The sequence below is a fragment of the Balaenoptera ricei genome, chromosome 19 (assembly GCF_028023285.1).
Source record: "Balaenoptera ricei isolate mBalRic1 chromosome 19, mBalRic1.hap2, whole genome shotgun sequence".
NCBI classification, from domain to species: Eukaryota; Metazoa; Chordata; class Mammalia; order Artiodactyla; family Balaenopteridae; genus Balaenoptera; species Balaenoptera ricei.
The window spans coordinates 2,318,570-2,340,145 of NC_082657.1; the positions used below are offsets into that span (position 1 = coordinate 2,318,570).

The 21,576-nt window shown below is 45.4% G+C and overlaps 2 protein-coding genes across 6 annotated transcripts in view; both read left to right on the forward strand.

The window, feature by feature from the left end:
• The window catches only part of LOC132353319 (zinc finger protein 470), an 81,710-nt gene extending 76,721 nt beyond the window's left edge, over positions 1–4,989 (forward strand). The window contains exon 9 of the mRNA XM_059904431.1: positions 4,931–4,989. The gene's annotated coding sequence lies outside the window, so the exon portion shown is untranslated. The remainder of the gene's footprint in view (positions 1–4,930) is intronic.
• Positions 4,990–16,688: 11,699 nt separating this feature from the next.
• Positions 16,689–21,576, forward strand: part of SMIM17 (small integral membrane protein 17) — a 57,460-nt gene continuing 52,572 nt past the window's right edge. For all 5 annotated transcript variants that reach the window (XM_059904465.1, XM_059904464.1, XM_059904461.1 and 2 more), the window contains exons 1-2: positions 16,689–16,842; positions 19,294–19,370. In XM_059904465.1, the coding sequence (XP_059760448.1) occupies positions 16,707–16,842; positions 19,294–19,370 (213 nt within the window). In that variant the 5' untranslated portion in view covers positions 16,689–16,706. The remainder of the gene's footprint in view (positions 16,843–19,293; positions 19,371–21,576) is intronic.

Below are 21,576 nucleotides of genomic sequence, written 5' to 3' on the forward strand. Positions count from 1 at the left end.
GGCCACTGACCACGTGTGGCTCTTGAGCACTTGGCATGTGGCTAGTGTGGCCATGGAACTGAATTCTCAGTTGTACTTAATTTGATAAATTAAAGTTTTCGTAGTCGCTATGGCTACTGGCTACTGCGTTGGACGCTGTAGTTCTAAAGCCTTAGCTGTTTTCGTGACATATACTAAGCTTCTCTTGTGTTTTATAACAGTTTGATGGGGCCTCTTAAAAAACCCACAGCAACCACAATAGCAACGGCACTTTGTGGGTCTTTTTTTAAGTGCCAGGGATTGTCTTAAGGACTTGACGTGGATTAACCATTTGAATCTTCTCATAGTCATGAGATGTTGCCTCTCACTGGGTATAACAAGTCTTACTACTATTATCATTTGACTGTGTACTCTGCCCTCCGGCCCCCCCCCCCCCGAAACTCTTGACACACATATCATGTCATTTAACTGCAGGAGGAGAGGCTTAGGTATAATATATTTGGGAAAGGCCACAGGACAGGGTCAGCAAGATGGGAGTAGCACGTGGTTGCGTTTTGTCTGTATTTGGATCTGCGCTAGAAGATCCTGAAGCTTGCAGAGATGGAGCAGGCAGAGCAGAATCTGCCTGCCCTGAAGCTGCGACCACCGTCGCAGGGCACGTGTGTGGTCCTAGGACTGGGGCCCTCAAGCTACCTCTTCCCATAAGCTTTTTTTTTTTTTTAATTGCTTCTCTTCCCCCCCCCCCATTTCCTTTTTCCATTAAAAATTTTCTCTGGGAATCCCCTGGCAGTCCAGTGGTTAAGATTCTGCGCTTCCACTGCCAGGGTCCTGGGTTCGATCCCTGGTCAGGGAACTAAGACCAGGAACTAAGATCCCACAAACCAGGTGATGCAACCAAAACACAAACATACAAATATATAAATAAATAAATACATTCTCATTTTCGATATTAAAAATGGCCGTGATTTTTTGCAGCTTCTGCTCTCAGGAGCTGGACTCTGTCTTCCCATTCCCTGAACATGTGCCGTCTTTGAGGGTTGCTTTGACCAATACGATATGGCAGAAGTGATGCTGTAGGATTTTGGAGGTTAGACCTTCTGATTCTGGCACCAGTTCCAATGTGTGTGTGTTTTTCCCAAAACCACCAAGCAGTTCTCTGACACCAGCTGGGAGTTGGAGACATTATCTACCTGGAGATAGCATCAGTTAGCGATACCAATACACCTTCCCAGAATGATTTCCCTACTGGCACTCTCCCTGCCAATGTATAAGAATGTCTGTCTTAATTACTGCCTGGCCCATTATGTGGGGTGGCTGGGCTGTGCGTTCCTGAGTTTTTGGATCTTAACTACATGGAAGAAAGCCAAGGTTGGGGGTGAGCGGGTAGAGACTGCTCAATGTCCCACAAAACTTGTCTCTACTATTGTGCCAGAACCCCTAAGCTTCAGCTGCATTTCCCAGTCTCGCTTGTAGCTGGATGTGGCCGGGTAACTAGGTTCTGACCAACGAGGTGCAAATGACAGCATCAGGTTACAGCTTCCGGGGTGGACTGCTGCATTCAGATTCTGGCTTTGTTGTTCCCCTGTTAAGGAATGTTGGGAAAGTGACTTAATTTCTCTGCACCTCAGTTGCCTCATCTGTACAATGGGGATAAGGATAGTATCTACCTTATAGTGTTGTAATGAAGAGCAAATGAAGTAATACAGTGAAGCAATTAGAACAGTTCTTGGCAGAAAAGATTCTATTATGTGTCATAATTATCATTATAATAATTTTATTATCACTTCGTAAGGTTGATGTGAGGTTCAAGTGCAACCATGCTCCATGCCTATTATCAGAACAAATTTCCCTGGAGTTTATTGGTCTCCCATGAGCAGGGAGAAATATTAGGAGGGAATTAAATCCATCCATCTCCCCACCCACTCACCTCCACCGGCATCATCACCCTCGGAGGCTCCATAGATTTTCCATTTCCTTCATCATAGATACTCATTTACCCAACCAATATTCTCCAATGCATGAAAATTCATAGAGGGAATTTTCCTTTTGCCCAAGTTTCTTTAAAGAGCTGCCTACAGGGAATGTGGGTGTTTATTTACAAGTGACCACCTGCTTTACGGAGAGAGGTAGGTGTGAAGTTGCCATTTTTCACTGCTGAATTCAATGTATCACAGGGAGGTTGGTGTGAGCAGAAGTGTGTGGAAAGGGGGAGGAGAGAATTAGGTCAAGGAGCCTGAGGTTTTTTTCCTTTCTTTCCCCCTTAGTGGTGGAGGAGAGGCGGTTTTAAGTATGTGCATATGTAGAATTTCTGCATCTTCTGATAATCAGGAATCTCAAGAGACAGGAGGCTTCAGGGTGAGTGGAGAGTCATTCATTCAGCGAATACCTGAGCAGCTCCTCTGTGCCAGGCACTGTTCTAAGGGCTGGGAATCCAGCAGTGAGCAAACCAAAGCCCTTTGTCATATGGAGCCAGGAGCACTCATTTCTGAGCATGATCAGAGGTAATTATGTGGAGGATGAAGGGGACGGCTACTTCAGCTTGGGCAGTCGGGGAGGCCTCTCTAAGGAGGGGATATCTGAGCAGAGCCCCAGTTAGCAAAGACCGCTGTGTGCATATCTGGAGGAAGGATAGCCTCCTGTCACCCCAAGGTTCACTGGAACCTTGCTCAGAAGACAGGAAAATTGGGCAGCACCCAAGAATCTGTCCTTAGAAAGTTGGCTAAGTAGCTTAGGATTCGTCTAGGTAAGAAATGGTGAGGAAGACTTGAATATACTGATACGGAAGGAGCTCTGGTTACAGTATTAAATGAAAAAACAAATGAACAATTGACCACAGTGTATCTCGTGTATTCTCATTTATGTTTTTAAAAAGTATATATATACACTATATATATAGTGCATATATATACTGTACATATATAACTATGTAACTATATATAAAGTATATATACTTATGTTTATATAACTATATAACTATACAGCCTTATATATATATATATAGAGAGAGAGAGAGAGAGAGAGAGAGCGAAGTATCGATAGAAGAAACGCTACTACTTCTGTACAGGTTGTTAATCTATTGAGATGCTTCTCTGGAAGTTGGTAAATAGCTGCTGACTGAAGGCCTCTGACCCCGCTGCCTTGTCCTGTCCTACAGATCACCCAAAGGGTGCCAGCTGTTGGTGATTAAAATTCTCAGACTGACTCCTACTTCTTTACAGGTTGCTAATTTATTGAAACGCCTCAGTGAGAGAGACAGGGCAGAGTGTACTTACTGTACCTCACCTGAAACTGGGACCCTCCTGTTGCCCTTCAAAAAGTAATGATGAAAAAAAAAAAAAAAGTAATGATGAAATCCTACAAGCCTATGGGACAGTATAGAGAATAAGACAACTTACCTCCCATGTCTTTCTTTATTGATATATAGTTGATTTACAGTGTTTTGTTAGTTTCTGCTGTACAGCAAAATGATTCAGATATACATATGTATGCATTCTTTTTATGTTCTTTTCCATTATGGTGTATCCCAGGATATTGAATATAGCTCCCTGTGCTCTACAGGAGGACCTTGTTGTCTATCCATTCTCTATATAATAGTTTGCATCTGCTGACCCCAAACCCCCACTCCATCCCTCCCCCATTACCTCCCATGTGTCTGCCACTCAGAACTATTTGATTTTTTTTAAGTATGTGGGTACATAACTTTGATTTCAGGAAGAAGTTTTTTTTTTTAAGTAATTTAATATTTTATTTATTCATTTATTTTTGGCTGCGTTGGGTCTTCGTTGCTGTGCGTCGGCTTTTCTCTAGTTGCGGTGAGCGGGGGCTAGTCTTCGTTGCAGTGTGCGGGCTTCTCATTGCAGTGGCTTCTCTTGTGGAGCATGGGCTCTAGGTGCACAGGCTTCAGTAGTTGTGGCACGCGGGCTCAGTAGTGGTGGCTCGCGGGCTCAGTAGTTGTGGTTCATGGGCTCTAGAGTGCAGGCTCAGTAGTTGTGGTGCACGGGCTTAGTTGCTCCGCGACACGTGGGATCTTCCTGGACCAGGGCTCGAACCCATGTCCCCTGCATTGGCAGGCGGATTCTTAACCACTGTGCCACCAGGGAAGTCCCAGAAAGAAGTTTTAAATCACTGTACATCTCATGTCAACATTGTATCCCAATTCTTTTTTCATTTTATCCTAATGTTTTAAAAACATACATATTTTTCCACCTTATGCCTTTATTATTTATTTAAGAGCTTATTTGATACAACACTCAAAAGGGACAGAGAATATAAGACAAAAAACAACGTTCTCCTCATCTTCCAACACCGGATTCTCTTCTGGTAACCACAATTACCAGTGTCTTTAGAAACCTTCAAGGGATGCTGTACACACACATACACACACACAGCCCTCATCTTATCCTATCAGGCCCAACAAACCAGGGAATCAAAAGGTAGGACTGTCTTTCCCATCGCTGGTGGTCTGGATCTTTGGGAGGACGATGTGGGTTTCCATGGCAATCAACCGTCTCCCAGGGATGGAAAGAAAAACAGGTTGGCTGCCCAAGGATGGATCCAGGATCCTCTCTGGGAGGAGAGGAGGACTCTTGTGGAGAACTGACCGCCATCCCCCAGCCCCCTCCCTGGCGAATTTACAAACCCTATTTTGGGGTGAGGCTGGGAAGGGGAGGGCTGTCTCCTGTGGTGTTGAAAAGCCTTCTGAAGTAGGCTGTCTGTGGGGCGGAGTAGGTTTTAGAGCCTGTGAGTTTCGGGTCTGAATCACAACTCTGCTACTTACTGGCTGTATGAGCCAGGTGATCTGGTTTAATAGGGACCAGAAGGGTGACTGCTGTGTGCTAGACAGTGGGAATTAGGGGTGAGCAAGACCATTCATAGTTCACCTCTCAGAGAGGGACTTACCTTCTCCAAATCTCTCTTTTAAACTTATTATTTTATTTTTCTTTCTTGACAGTCAACAAGTGCACACATTTTCTCTGTCAAAGATCAAGATTTCCTGCTGCTCTCACTTCAGCAACCCCAGTCTCTGCTCTAGAGGTGAGTGACTGCTGTGGATTTGGGGTGCACTGGGAGTGTGATTTTACTTTTCATTTACATACACCTCTGTGCCTACAGAAGGAAATGGGATTTGTGTGTGCATATCTGCAAATGCATTCATACTGGCCTGACTTTCCTTATCTTGGCTAATATTACCCATCCCATAATAACAATGCCAAATGCATATCAGCCTCTTACTATGATATACGCACTGTTGTTATTGACTAAGTTGTCATAATTAAATCGATATGTCATATTTCATTGATGTTAAGGTGCACTTTTACTTTTTTTTTTTTTTATAAATTTATTTTAATTTTTACACTTTATTTATTTATTTTTTTGGCTGTGTTGGGTCTTTGTCTCTGCGCAAGGGCTTTCTCCAGCTGCGGCGAGTGGGGGCCACTCTTCATCGCGGTGCGCGGGCCTCTCACTATCGCGGCCTCTCTTGTTGCGGAGCACAGGCTCCAGACGCGCAGGCTCAGTAGTTGTGGCTCACGGGCCTAGTTGCTCCGCGGCATGTGGGATCCTCCCAGACCAGGGCTCGAACCCGTGTCCTCTGCACTGGCAGGCAGACTCTCAACCACTGCGCCACCAGGGAAGCCCCTACTTTTTTTTATTGCTAACATCTCTGACATTGAAATACAATGGTCAATGTTTGGATTTTAGGATTTTTAACTTCTTATTTGGTAAGCAGTACGCGTGGGAGCAAAACTGTCACATTCACGGCATGCCATAGTCCAGGAAGAAAAATTAGTTTACACCCTGAGATTAACCTAATATAACAGGGTCATCCTATTTAGTCCTGATCCCCAAAAAACAAAAAACTTCCTGTAAACCTGCAATTTAAGCAAAATCAACTTTATCCGTGAGTTTTGCCATGCTGAAATTTGAGGGTCTGTCATGAACTTTCTGACTGTGATAATCGTTTAACAAAATCAGTGGTTTTTTGGGGGAAATTCACTGGCAGTTCAGCGACTCGAGTCCTTCAGTGAAAGAACTCGGCGCTTTCACTCCCGGGGGCCCAGATCAATTCCTGGTTGGGAAACTAAGATTCTGCAAGATGTGCAGTGTGGCAAAAAAAAAAAAAAAAAAAAAAAAAAATTAGTGCGTTTTCATCATGAACAAACAAATGTAACCTTGATAAACTCGGTAATGTCTTGTGAGCTTTTTCTTTTAAATACGTTTTTTGTTTTAAATTTGGCAAGCCTTTACATACACATCTATGCATCCATAGAAAATATCTGACATTGTTTTACGTGTTGTTGGTTTTTTCATGTAAGGGATGTCAGACTCCATCTGTGGCTTTGCAATGTGCTTTTTTCCCATACAATGATGTGTCTTTGAGACCTTTCCATATCGGCCCACAAAGATCTATTTTGTTCTGTAAAATGAGGATAATAACATCACCCTATGGATAGCATCTTGTTGAGGACACGATAAGCTATCAATAAATGTTACTTGATTTATAAAGATTCTGTCTTTAGAATGTGAACCCCATCAGTCAGACCACAGAAAAGCTCTGTGGGCACGTATTTCTCTAAGCAGACGTGGCAACTCTCTGTCATTTTATATTTCACCCTAGACACCCCAAGTGACTGTATGCTTTAAGGTTTTTGGCAACTAGGTGAGTTTTTCTCACATCAATCATTCTACTTTTTGCCTGCAGAGTAAACTGAAGAATCTTCAGTAGTTGTGAAACAAGAAGGTCTTTGGCAACAGATTGCCCTGGGTTAAATCATGGCTGTGTGGTTTACAAGTTGAATTTGGGTCTCTCTCAAGGAGTCTGAGGCTTTCAAATGATTACTGTTTGGAAATAGCCTAAGTGTCTGCTAGTTGGGGGAAGGGCCATGGTAAATAGATGCAACCACACAATGTGATTAATTTTCCCTGAAATTGTTAAAAGGGATAAAGTAAGTTCTTATCCTTGTGGGGTGATCCTTACTGACCAGATTCCATGCTTGGTGGCACACAACCCTGCCTTCTGGGCCACCACTGACGGACTGGAGGAGGGAACATCACTTCACCTGGCCATGACGTGGTCCCATGGCAGAGTCTTGCTCAGTAGGGATTCCATGACCTTGGAGGACTCAACCGGGCAAATCTTGGGCTGCATCCAGCCAACTGATGTGCTTAGTTCAGTTCATTCATTTTCTTTTTAATTTAGTGAGTTACCAACTTTAAGATATTGGGATATCTTGTGTTTACAAACATCACCTTTCATTCATTTAACCCTTCGAAAAATTCATAGACCATCTAGAAGAAGTGTTCTAGATGCTGGAGGCTTGGGGATGAAATAGAAACAGATAGTCCCTACCATCATGGAGCCTAAATTCTAGAAGTTGAGACAGACAGTAGGCAAGAAAAATATATAATAATGAGCTACAGCTTCTTTAGAGAATTTGGAATATCAAAACCCACTGGGCTGACAATGCCATGAGAGGACAGAAAAGTATGTAAGAGCCAGATTTCAGTGTCTCTACCTGATCAACGAGCTCAAGTCAAAGCCGCAAATCTTCCTCCCCCTTGAAGAGGTGTGGAAATCATCCACTTAGGAAAAGGGGAAATGCCTCAGGCATCCTGGGTGTCCCCTGCAAAATCCATCACATAGTGGGTGCTTTGTGAATGTCTGTCTCTTCATAGTGGTGGGAAAAGCTGTGGCTTCCCTGGTGACCAGATCTTTGGGAATGACAAACGTGTTCATTCATTCATCAATCCCAGAATGGTTGGATTTTACCCCAGGGACTCATTTTTTAAGATCTTACACAATTCAAAACCTACATAATTCAAGACTAATCCTAACAAAAGATGACCGGCATGTTTATTCACCAGCTAAGATGGTACGAAAATAACAAACACTGTTTACACAATTGAACATATTCGCAAGTATGGATTTTTGAGGAATTTTTTTCTAAATTTTAAAAACATATATATGTTTTATTTATTTATTTATTTATTTATTTATTTATTTATTTATTTATTTATTTATTATTTGGTTGTGCTGGGTCTTAGTTGCGGCAGGCAGGATCCTTAGTTGCAGCATGCGAACTCTTAGTTGTGGCATGCATGTGGGATCTAGTTTCCCCAGGGATCGAACCCGGGGCCCCCTGCATTGGAGGCATGGAGTCTTAACCACTGCACCATCTGGGAAGTCCCGAGGAATTTTTAAATCACAAGGCTTCTTGTCATTTCAAAAAGTGCCACCCAAAGCTCATGATTTCAGATGTTTGCAGTTCAGGTTGGCATGAAATATAGCCGTGATGTATTTATGTAAATCTACAATAATTTCCTTCTTGTAGCCCCCACGTCACAACATAGAAACGAAGGGCTTGTCACTCCCCATCTCATTTCTCTGCCTCCCCCAATCCAACGTAACCAACAGCCTGAGTTCTGGCACATCTTTCCCTTGTTTTCCTATATTCAGAGATGTTTTGGAAACTTCGTGTTAATAATTCCAGTAAGATGTAGCCAGGTCCTGCAGTCCTAAGAGCCAAAGCTGCCTCTTAAAAATGACTGCAGATTTTTTTTTCCCTCATTTGCTTTCATTCCAGAGAGCTTTGTTTCCAGGCAACAGCGGGGCCTTTCCCAGGAGGGTGGGTACTTTGAAAAAGTGACAGAGAGAGACGGAGGGAAGGAGGGAGGGAGGGAGAGAGAGGGAGAGAGAGTCTCCAGCTCTTGTGCCTAGAGGTTTAGTACCACGGACAGCTCAGGAGCGGCCTGTTCAGCACCACGGACAGATCCGCCTGAAGTGTTTCAGAACCGCGGACGGTACCGGGAGCCTACTTTTGCCACTGCCCCTGCTAGATGCATGTGCTCTTTGAGCAGATTTCTGAGCCCACTCCCAACCCTCAGCCCCAGAGTCTTCGAATGCTATCTGAGTAATCCAGGCTCTCCTGGTGCTGACCTCAGAAACTCGGGCATCGAACACTTAACATGCCCCAAAGGGAGTTTTGGATTTTCTCCACACACACAGAAACGTAACCCTACTTAATGCACTGCAAGACACTCAGCTGGTCAGGTTCATAGCCCAAAAGTCGTGCTTGATTCCTCCCTTCCTCTCACTCTTCCCATTCCGACCATCCGTGAGGGCTCTCAGCTCCACCTCCAAAGTATTCCCTGAATCTGTCCACTGCTTTCCACACGCACTGCCACCACCAAATGCAACTGTTTCTCACCTGGTGTACAACAACCTCCTAACTGATCCTCTGTACCTATAGCCCCTTCCGTATCATTCCTTACATAATAGTTTCAGTGATGCCTTGAAAATCTAAATCAGATTATATCACACCTTTCCTCTACCCTTCCATCGCTTCCCAACGCACCTACAATAACATTCAAAGATGTTACTGTGGGGGACTTCCCTTGTGGTCCAGTGGTTAAGACTCCACGCTTCCACTGCAGGGGCAACGGGTTCAATCCCTGGTTGGGGAACTAAGATCCCACATGCCATGCGGCATGGCCAAAAAAAAAAAAAATGATGTTACTGTGGCTTTCAAGACCCTGGATGCCTCTCTGACCCTATCCCCCATCACTCTCTCCTTTACCTGACCGCTCTGGCCACACTGGCCTCCTTGTTGTCCCCCTGGACCTTTGCACATGCTGTTCTCCCTGCCACAGATTCTTGCATAACTGGCTCCTTTCCACCTTTCAGGATTTAGCTCAAAATGCCACCTCTTCAAAAAGACCACCTCCCATCTAAAGTGGCCTCACCATTACTATCACATAGTTCTACGTCATGTACCTCATAGAACTAGCACAAACTATATTTTATTTTATATTTTTGGGTTTATTTGTCCGTTGTCTGTTTTCATCACTAGCAGGTAAACTTCATCAAGTCATTTATCTTGATTGTCCTAGTCACCCAAGACAGCATCTTCCATGTAGCAGCTGTTTCATAAGTCTTTGTTGAATGAATGACTGAATGAATGAATTGTCAGCTACTCATGGAGCCCCAAAGAGATGTCAACAGCACTCAACTTCTGGTAGAATGGTGGTCATCTGTGCTGGCCCAAGGTTTGAGAGCCATGTTGCCAGTCCCCAAGATGACCCCCAAGTTTGGTGATTCACTAGGAGAACTCACTGAACTCATCATGGCTGTGGTTTATCCCAGAGAAAGGATACAAAGCTCAATCAGCAAAGGGACAAGGCTCATGGAGATAATACATCTTTACCCTTTACCATAGCCTCACGGTAATCAGAGTTTACTTCTCCACACCCTGGCTTGCCGTGAGGCTACAGCAAGAGGAAAATGTGTTATGCTACAGCAGGAAGATGACAAACGTGGGCCAGTAGTTCAATTAACCACACCAAGCAGCAGCTTCTAACTATGATTTATTAATCTTGATTTTATTTCCTTTTTTTTTTTTTTTTTTGTAATGGCACACGAAACTGGCTTTCGGTTTATAAGGCTGCTCTAAAGTTTCCTTTGTAAAGGTCCTTTTGAAAGGGTTTTAAAAAACGAGATCATTTACAATAAAAATATCAGATAAATGATTATTTACTTATATTCAGATGTTATGTGGAAATGGAAACAGTCATAAGGTGGTATCCATTAATGCAGAGACATGGCAAACGTTGATAAAGGGATATATGAATGATGGAAGTTTGAGAAAAATGAGAGTAAGACATAGAATGAGATTCTAGACACTGTCTCCTCACTGCCTTCTCCTCTTTCGGGAAGAAATCTTCACCCAAGAAGTCATTCAGCAGTCTTCCCCAGCTCCCCAGGGCCTTGAGGGAGCTCCTCAAACTTGAGTCTATTTTAAGAACAACCTTTAATTATCTGAACTATCAGGACCACTTGTGGAATTTTCCCCGTGTTGAGAACCTGGTGCTCAGTAATAATGATAACATGATGACATTTCTTGAGCAGTCAATATATGTGAAGCATGTGTATTATTCACTTGATGTTCACCATAGCCTGTGAGGTAGGAACTTCATTGTCCCCATTCTACAGATAAGGAAACTGAGACTGAGTTCATTCACTTCCCAAAGTTGCACAGCTGGTTTGTGGTAGATCTGGGTCAGGAGGCCGAGCTCTCAACCCCCTGAAGGCTCCCCGACCTGGTCTCCTGCACTAAATGACTGGTTATTATAGGAAGTAGTGAGCGGTCAGGAATCCATGGTGGTCCAGTGGTTAGGACTTGGCTCTCTCACTGCCACGGGTTTGATCTCTGGTCTGGGAACTAAAATCCTGTAAGCCACTCGGTGCGGCAAACAAACAAACAAGGAAGGAAATAGTGAGGGGTGAATTAAGAGTCTTACTCTAAAATCTGTCTCTCCCCTCTTCACACTGACCTATCCTTGGAATGCCTGGAAACCCACCTCATAAACAGTTAAACAAAGGAAGTTTCCCCTTCTAATTATGTGACATAGATGGATACTCGTAAGAAAACCAATCTCAATTCTTTCATAGTCTTGTCATGCATCCTCTGGACAAATCATTTAATTCCTTTACACCTAGTTCCCTTCTCTGGAAAAAAAGAAAAAACAAAAACAAACAAAAAAACAAGGCTAATAATACCTACCACTTGGGGCTGCTGGGATTAATAAGATAATTTACATACGATGCATTTGCTCATCCTATCTGTTGGATAAATTAGTTATTTGGGCTGTTTTTCTGAGTAACCAGGATTATTCAGTTGTCTCTCCATTGGGAAAAGAAAGTTAAATCCTTACCTCACGTCATTCAAAAAAATTTCAGAAGGTTCAAGCAACTAAACATCTAAAACAAGACTGTAAAGTATGAGATCTTATAGGAAAGTGTGTTTATGAGATAAAGGTGAGGAAAAGCATTTAAAAATTGATTTCTTGGACTTTATCAAAATCCAAGACTTCAGGCACTGTGTAAGCAAAGTGAAGAGAAAAGGGACAGGCCAGGAGAAAATATCTGACACAGACAGAGTAACAGGCAAAGGGTCAATATCCAGAATAAAGAATTCCTGTAAATCAATAAGTAAAAGCTAAAAAAAGAAACAAATAGAATAACGCAGGGAGGGTACAAATGGGCACTTCACAGAAGGGAAGATAAATCTGGCCAACAAACATGTACATTTCCTCCGTCTCCCTAGGAAATGAAATAAGACTCTAAAGGGAGGCTATTTTCCCCCCATCTATGGTTTTGTCAAAAGTTTAAAATTTGGGGGCTTCCCTGGTGGCACAGTGGTTAAGAATCCGCCTGCCAATGCAGAGGACACGGGTTTGAGCCTTGGTCCGGGAAGATCCCACATGCCGTGGAGCAGCTAAGCCCGTGTGCCACAACTACTGAGCCTGTGCTCTAGAGCCCGCAAGCCACAACTACTGAGCCCACGTGCCTAGAGCCCGTGCTCCGCAACAAGAGAAGCCACGACAATGAGAAGCCTGCACACCGCAACGAAGAGGAGCCCCCGCTCGCCACAACTAGAGAAAGCCCGTGCTCAGCAACGAAGACCCAACACAGCCAAAAAAAAAGTTTAAAATTTTGATGTAACCTTCAGGAGAGGCGGTGGTCATTGCATTGTAAAGGTGAATAAACAATAATAGCAGGTAATAGCTATTAAGCAGTGTATATGCGTTACTTACTTTTTACCTTCAAAGCAATCCTGGCTGCTGTGTTTAATCCTCTCTGCTCAGTTGTCTTTCTCCTCCAGGAGATTGTGACCTTGCTCAACTGATCTTCAGATTCTCAATGCTCAGCACAGGCCTGGCACAAAGTTCCGGCTGAGAAATGGTTTGAAAAAAGTCATTTCCATTCGAGCACTTTATGGGTGGCAAATATTCACGGGGTCTCCCGGGGTGGTGATGTGTCAGCTCAGCTTTGGAGTACAGGCAGGATGTCTAGAAGCCCACACAGAAGGGCAAGGGCGAGCCAGGAAGAGGAAAAAACCTTTTTGTTCCTTCATTCATTAGGTACTCACTGTGTATGAAAGCTCACAATGACTGTAGGAGGAAGTTGCTGTTATCATCACCACCCTCGTTTTATTTTATTTTATTTTATTTTTTAATAAATTTATGTATTTATTTATTTAATTTTGGCTGCGTTGGGTCTTTGTTGCCATGCGCGGGCTTCTCATTGCGGTGGCTTCTCTTGTTGCAGAGCACGGGCTGTAGGTGCGCAGACTTCAGTAGTTGTGGCACACGGGCTCAGTAGTTGTGGTGCACGGGCTTAGTTGCTCCATGGCATGTGGGATCTTCCCAGCCCAGGGCTCGAACCCGTGTCCACTGCATTTGACAGGCGGATTCTTAACCACTGCGCCACCAGGGAAGTCCCACCCTCCTTTTATTTTATGTTTTTACTTATTTATTTATTTATTTATTTATCATTTTTGGCCTCACCGCTGAGCTTGTGGAATCTCAGTTCCCCGACCAGGGATCGAACCTGTGCCCCCTGCAGTGAAAGCACAGAGTCCTAACCACTGGACCACCAGGGAATTCCCAGCACCCTCATTTTGCAGCTGAGCACACTGAAGCTCAGAGAGGTTAAAGTGACCTGTCAAAGTCACACAGCTAATGCGTGGCAGAGCGGAAATTCACGCCATGCACTCGCACCCACACCTTGCTCTTAACCACTCTGCTGTGATGGCTGCAATTAGCATCTTATTAACACCAGCCCTTCTTTCCCCACCTTCGAGATTACTCTCTCATTCTAGCACCCCAACTAGGATTTACCCCTCTTTTTCCTTTAAATTACCTCCCTTCTTTTCTAGCAATAATGTCCTTGAGGACCCTCTGCTAAGTGAAATAAATCGGTCACAAAAATACTGTGTGATTCTAGTTATACAAGGTGCCTACGGTAGGCAAATTCAGAGAGTCAGAAAGTAGTCTGGGGAGTTCCCTGTTAGTCCGGTGGTTAGAGCTCCGCGCTCTCCCTGCCGAGGGCCTGGGTACAATCCCTGGTTGGGGAACTAAGATCCCATAAGTATGGTGGTGGCCAGGGGTTGGGGGAGGGGGAGGGGGAGAGGGGGATTCTGCATTTAATGGGGACAGAGTGTGATACACAGAGTTCTAGAGATGGATGGTGGTGATGAGTGCACAACAATGTGAATGTACACTTTAAAATTGTTAAGATGGTAAAATTTCTTGTTATGTGTATTTTACTCTTTTTTTTTTTGGCCGTGCGGCATGTGGGATGTTAGTTCACTGACCAAGGATTGAACCCGTGTGCCCTGAAGTGGAAGTGCAGCGTCTTAACCACTGGGCCGCCAGGGAATTCCCTACTCATTTTTTTTTTTTAAGATTTTTTGACGTGGCCCACTTTTAAAATCTTTATTGAATTTATTACAATATTGCTTCTGTTTTATGTGTTGAGTTTTTGGCCCCAAGGCATGTGGGATCTTAGCTCCCCCACCAGGGATCAAACCCACAACCCCTGCATTGGAAGGCAAAGTCTTAACCATTGGACCACCAGGGACGTCCCTACTCAACTTTTTAAAAAAGAAATTTAAAAGGGTGCTGAAGAGGGGGACTTCTCTCCCTGGGATTCAGTGTTCTGTAGTCCTGGGTGTGTTAAACCTGCCTCCTGGGCTGACCTGATAATGGGCGAGTGCAGGGACTGTGGTGGTGGAGGGTTAGAGACCAAGAAAGGAAGCTGGCCTCTGCCCCGCATGGGATGCCTTGAAAGCGTCTTGACCAGCAAAAGTCTTGTGCAGGGTGAAGCTGGGGGGATAGACTGGGGATTGGGGTTAGGGGACAGGATCGGGGTGGGGGGTCAGGTGTGGAGTGGACCACAGGGGACAGAGAAGGGACAGAGCAGGTGGACTCAGGGATTGATCAATTGGATGTGAGGGTGAGGAAGGGATCGAGTTGCCAATGAAGCCTGCAGAGACTGATGGGGAAGATGGTGGAGCCGGAGTCCCAGGGGACAGGGAGTGCTGGGGGGAGAGGACAGAGGTGTCTGGGGAACATGTTTGAATTTGGGTTTCAGGGGCCTGTGAGCCAGCCCTCTCTGTAAGGAAGACCTACATGATGATTGGCGAGGTAGAAGAAAAGAAGATATTCTGCATATTTGTAATTTATATGTTAAGTTCTACTATGAAAAAGCTTCATATCTACTCATGGGTACAAGGACAGCACTGCCTGCCACTGTCTCTCCATTCTTGGGCTCAACAATCATCATTTGCATGTTTGCTCTGATCCCCCTTTGTCTCTTTATCTCTTTACAGAAGAATTTTAAAGCAAATCTCAGCCATCCCGTCAATACACCCCTGCATACTACAAAAACATCTCTAAGAAATAATAAGACGGACATTTTCTTACCTAGTCATAAGGCCACTTCCACACTCAACAAAACCCTTGAGAAATCCTTGATATTATCGAACACCCAGTCCATAATCAAATTTCCTTGAGTGTCTAAAAAATAATTTTTTTCTTCACAGCAGGTTTCCTTGAATCTGACTCCAAACATGGTCCCCACATACATTTGATTGTTGAGTCTCTAACTTCCCTTTGAATCTAGAGTATGTACTCTGTGGTTTTAAAATCTGATAAAACACTTTCTGTTTGCATAAACCTAAGCAAGGAAGACCACACTTACAAAAGCTTTTTCATTCACACCAGGAGAACGTACTCCTTAAAAAAAAAATACTATTCACGAGGACAGTCAGTGGGTTATATCATGCAACATGGGTAATACATACAATGTCCTAGAACAGGAACATGAAACCAGCTTTAGAGTCTCAAGGTAAATGGTTATACGTCAAGTTATTTTAGTTCAGGAAGATAGCTTCCTGCAAACAGCCTCCTGAATTTCAAGTTGACAAGATATAGAATGAGAATATTAAAGAATATTTAATTTAATTTAATTTTTTAAAAATAAATTTATTTATTTATTTATTTTTGGCTGCGTTGTGTCTTCATTACTGCACACAGGCTTTCTCTGGTTGCGGCGAGTGGGGACTACTCTTCGTTGCAGTGCGCGGGCTTCTCATTGCGGTGGCTTCTCTTGATGCAGAGCACGGGCTTTAGGCGCACTGGTTTCGGTAGTTGTGGCACGCGGGCTCAGTAGTTGTGGCGCACGGACTTAGTTTCTTTACGGCACGTGGGATCTTCCCGGATAAGGGCTCGAACTCGTATCCCCTGCACTGACAGGCGGATTCTTAACCACTGTGCCACCAGGGAAGCCCTAAAGAATATTTAATTTTAAATTGGATTTTTTAACCCTCATATGGCAAATCCTCTCCTCCTCCTTCTTCTTCTTCTTAATGACAGCAGAAGAGAAAGTCATGCTATAGGGGGCTGGAGGGAAGAGTAGGGTCCTTCTCTCTGCAGCTACAGGGATTATGGGGGTAACTCTCTTTTCCTAAAAACTTCTAGCTCTGTGCTTTGGGTTGTGGAATGCTTGTGTGTGTGTGTGTGTGTGTGTGTGTGTGTGTGCATGCACGCACGCACGTTTGCCTTTACCACTCTCTGACCCTCACCTCAAAACTCATTATTCCCTTTCTTGCTTTGTCTCTAGAGCACTTATCATTTGGCATGCTGTCTGTCTCTCTCCCCCCACTAGAATGTAAGCCCCAAGAGGGAAAGGAGCTTTGCTTCCCTCACTGCTGTATGTCTGGCACCTAGGAATCATGCCTGGCACAGGGCTGGCACTCTGTATTTGTTGAGTGACTAAATGTATGTCTGTCCTCAGGTTCTGAATCCTGTTCCCTGGGAAACCCAACAGAACCCTGGACTGGGGAGAGGAGAAGAAGCCTGCCTTTAAAGTTGAGCCTCCTGGAGAGATGCAGAGTATCAGGCCTGAGAAGATGCAGGGGCTGCTGTCTCGGGAGAGCAGGGCCTGGGAGAAGCGTGCTGCCCTCACCAAGGACTGGGTGGCTGTGGAGCTTGGGGCCTCCGACTGTGGCAGTGACAAGAAAGGTGAGGGGCAGGGGTCCTGTGTTGGGGGGGAGGTCGTGGCAGAGCCTAGGGAAAGACACGACTTCATTCCTTTGCTCCTTTCAACACAGTTTTATGGAGCCTTGTGTCAGTCAGCTTTTGCTGTGTAACAAGTCAGCCCCAAACTGAGTGGCTTAAAGCAACAGTCATTTAGCTGCTAACGATTCTGTGGGTTGGCAATGTATGTGGCCACAGGGGACAGTTCTGTTGCCCTTGCCTGTGTTGGCTCCCGCAATGCAGCTGCAGTGAGCTGAAGGGCAGCTGGTTCATCTAAGATGGCCTTACTGGTGTGTCTAGCTGGTTTGATGGTGCTGACTTAAAGCCATGTGTCTCCAGCAGGCTAGCCCAGGCTTATTCTCACGGGGGTGGTTGCAGAGTTCTTGGGACCAGCAAGCGAGGGAAAACCCCAGGTCACAAGCACTTTTTTTAGCCTCTACTGGCAACCCAGCTGCTCACGGGCCATTGGTCAAAATAAGCCATATGGTCAAGCTCAGAATCAGTGGGGCAGAGTGGGGAGGGCAGCCCAAGGGTGTGGATGCAGGGAACAGTGAACAAGCTGGAGGCCACTGGGGGCAAAAATCTATCACAAGCACCTACTATGTGCCAGGCATTAGGGTCTTGCAGTGAACAAGATGGCCTATGTAGAGCTCCAATTCTTTTTCTTCTTTTAATATTTATTTATTTATTTCCGGCTGCATTCGGTCCTAGTTGCATCATGCGCGATCTTTCATTGCAGCTCGCAGGCTCTCCTATGGCATGCGGGCTTCTCTCTAGTTGTGGCACGGGGGCTCAGTAGTTGCGGCATGTGGGCTTAGTTGCCCCGCAGCATGTGGGATCTTAGTTCCTGGACCGGGGATCGAACCTGCATCCCCTGCATTGGAAGGTGGATTCTTAACCACTGGACCACCAGGGAAGTCCCAAGCTCCAATTCTAGAGGAGAAAACAGGGACTAAAGAAAGAAGTTACAAAATAAAGAGAAAGGTCATGCCTGACGAGACCTATGGAGACAGTAAAACAGGATGATTGGTGGGGTGTGACAGTGTGATTGGGGAAGGTGGGAGAAGCACGAGAAGGATCAGTTGTTCCAAGGATGGGGGAACAGCTTCAAGGGCAGCCAGAGCTGCACGTGCAAGGACCCCACATTGGCAGCAAGTTTGCTGTGTTCAAGGAGACCACGGGGAACAGAGCAGGGAGATGGGAGGGAAAAATGATAGAGATCAGCTGGGACCAGTGATGGGGCATCTTGTCGACCTTGGCAAGGAGTTTGCATGTTACTTGAGTATTGGGAGACCACTGGAAGGTTTTGAAGAGGAGAAAACAGGATCTCATTTGTATTTCAAAAGATTCTTCTAAATCAGTAGTTCTCAACTGGGGGCAATGTTACACCCCCCTCTCCTCCCCAGGCAACATAAGAGATCTTGAATTATCAGAACTGGGGAAATGCTGCTGCCATCTAGTGGGTGGAGGCCAGCAACGCTGCTTAGTGTCCTACAGTGCACAGGACAGACCCCCCCCCCACCCCACCACAAGGATTTCACAGCCTGAAATACCAGCAGTGGCCAGGTTGAGAAACTCTGCGTCCAGCTGCGTGTGAGAATGAACCGTAGGATTAGGAGGTCAAGAGTAGAAGCTGGGAGGCCAGCTGGGAGATTCCTGCAACTGTCCAGGAATGGACAGGGGAGGAACAAAGAGATATCAAGGGTGACCCCTGGGATTTTGGCCCAAACATCTGGCAAAGAGTGGTGCCATTTGCTGAGATGGGGACACCTGAAAGGCACCCCCACAGGAGAATGGGGGCTGGACCTTCTACTAGGAAAGGGTCCTTCCTTCCACGGGAGATGAGCAGATCTGGGACAGAAGTTGTGGGAAATAGAAATGTCAGTTCTGGCAGTGAGGAGGAGGTTTGGGGCTCCCGGCAGGACCTGGGTGCAGAAAGAGTGGAAAATGGCCATCTCTGGTCCAACCCCCAGTTCTATCCAGTTGAGGAGTGAGAAGGATGTTGAGGTTCGAATATGGGGAGATTTCTTCCCCGGAGGCTGGGGAAGCCTTGTTCCTCCTGGTTTAACTCTGTGGCTTTTTCTTCTGCTTTCTCACTCAGTTTTTGCCAGAGGCCTATAGAGAAGGAACTATTGTATCCATTTGACAGGTGAGGGAATAGAAGCTCAGGTGGTGAATCACATCAGGTGACTCGTTTTAAGTCTCCCAGGTAGTTAGTGACAGAAATGGGATCAGGATTCAGGTCTCTCCTTCTCTCGACCCCACCTGAACCACATGGGCAGTGTGTGTGTGTGTGTGTGTGTGTGTGTGTGTGTGTGTGTGTGTGTTAGGATATCAGCAGAAGAGGGATGGCAGGTGGGAAGAAAGCAGAACCCATCCAGCTGGCCTGGTCACTCACTCATGACTCCTTTCTCCTCCATTCCCCCCCTCACCCAGACCTACCTTCTCCCGAGACTGGGCATCCCCAGGAGTGGATCTCGGTGGAGGAAGACGATGAGTCAGAGGACTCCCAGGTAAGCTGGCGATTCCTTCCTCTTTTGATGATGCCCCACTCTGCAGATGTCAGTGGGTTGTCACACTCCCTTCCTCAGCCTGGGATTTCCCTGCCCCACAAAAGTCTGTTTGGGGATGTGAGCCCCAAGAGGTCTCCCATGGGAAACAGGACATATTCCATAGTAGTCAGACATGGAGTGGAGGGTCTCAGGTGGTGGGGATAACTCCACCCATGTGTACCCTCCAACCCTTCACTCATAAATCCTTCATAAATTAACCATTCATTCATCTGTCCTCTCATTTATTCACCCAAGCATTCATCTGTCTACTCACCCATATACCCATCCATCCATCATCCATCCATCCATCCATCCATCCATCCATCCATCCATCCATCCATGTGAGGTCATCTGTCTATTGACTTATTCATCCATCCATCGACCCTCCCAACTACTCGCCCTTCTACCTATCCATTCATCCATCTACCCATTGAATATCCACCACCCATTCATCTGTCCTCTGATTCACCCACCCAACCTTTCATTTGCCTACTCATCCACACACCCATTCCATCCATCCATATATCCAGTTATCTATATACCCAATCATCTGCCCATTCATCCATATGCAACCACTCCATCCATTCAACCCACCCACTCATCCATCCATCTATCCACTCATCTATCTACCCACGTATTCATCTATCTACTACCTGTTGGCTGTTGGAAGGATGTGGCTACTATTCATCCACCCATATGCCTACTCATCCATCCATCCATCCTACCAACCATCCATCTATCCACTAACTACCTACTGGGTTTTAATCCAAGTACTGCGAATAAAACCAAAAAGAGTTATCAAGCACATTCCTTTCACTGAAATACCTAGTGTTTTCTGTGGGGGGCATAAGACATCAACATGTGAAATAATAACAGTGGTTCTTTTATTTACATATTTATCTTATACATTAGGAAAAAACCACATAACCACTCTTGGCAACACATGAGGGTCCCATCTGCCAATCGTATATCAGAAATCCAACTTGGACTGGCTCAAGCCAGGAAAAGGTTTATTGACACAAGGTGGGGAGAGGCAAGCTGAACAACCAACCATGATAGTGTAGAAGTAAGTGCTGGCTGCACGTGAGATGGCTCAATGGAAGAAGAAAGTAACTCTGTGGGCCAGGAGGTTTATTCTTGAATACCCAAGAGACACCACACCTGGGATTTTAGGGATGAGTAATTTCCCAGGCAGAGCAGGGGAGGAAACAGCATGTGCAAAGACGGAGGCATGATGTAACAAGGCACATTTGGGGAACACTGGAGTTAGGGGCATAGCAGGGACTGGGATGAGATCATTCATTCAGTCCACAACTATTTGTTGTGCACCTACTATGTGCCAGGCAGTGTCCAAGGCAATGAGGGTGCAGCAGTGAATGGGAGAGCGATGGCTCCTGTTTTCATGGGCTCACAGTCACCGAGGTAGACAGACAATTGGCAAAATGAGTAGCTAACCTATACTTCATGCTGGATGGTAATAAGTGCTATGGAGAAAAATTAAGCAGAGTTATGGGCGTACGAGGTGAGGGTAAAGGTTGCTATTTTAAGAAGATTGTTAAGGGAGTCCCCCTGAGAGGGAGCTATTGGAGTACAGACCTGAAGGAGGTGGTGAGTGAGACTGGCAGATATATCTGGTGGGAAGAGGTTCTGGGCAGAGAGGGTACAACAAGTGCAAAGGCCCTGAGGTAGGAGTGCGCCTGGCATGCGTGAGGAACAGCGGGGCTGGGGGGTGTTGGTTGGCTGGAGAAGAGTGGGAGGCAATAGTAGGATATGAGGTCATGGTGGTGATGGGGGTGTATGACGTAGGGTATTGTCAACCATGCTAAAATGTTGGCTTTCACTCTGAGTTGGGTGGCTACTGTAGGGCAGAGAAGGTTCCAGCTTATGTTTCACAGGACCCTCTCGCTGCTGAGTTCCATGCCAAGGAGGTTGGGTGTATCTTTTTTTTTTTTTTTAATTTTAAAGAAGGGTTTTTATTTTTATGTATTTATTTATTTGGCCGCGCAGCACGTGGGATCTTAGTTCCCCAACCAGGGATGGAACCCTCACACCCTGCAGTGGAAGCGCAGAGTCTTAACCACTGGACCGCCAGGGAAGTCCCCGGGTGTATCTCGTTGGCAGTGGGGAGCCTCTGGGGATTTGGGGATCTACAGAAATCACTCTGTTG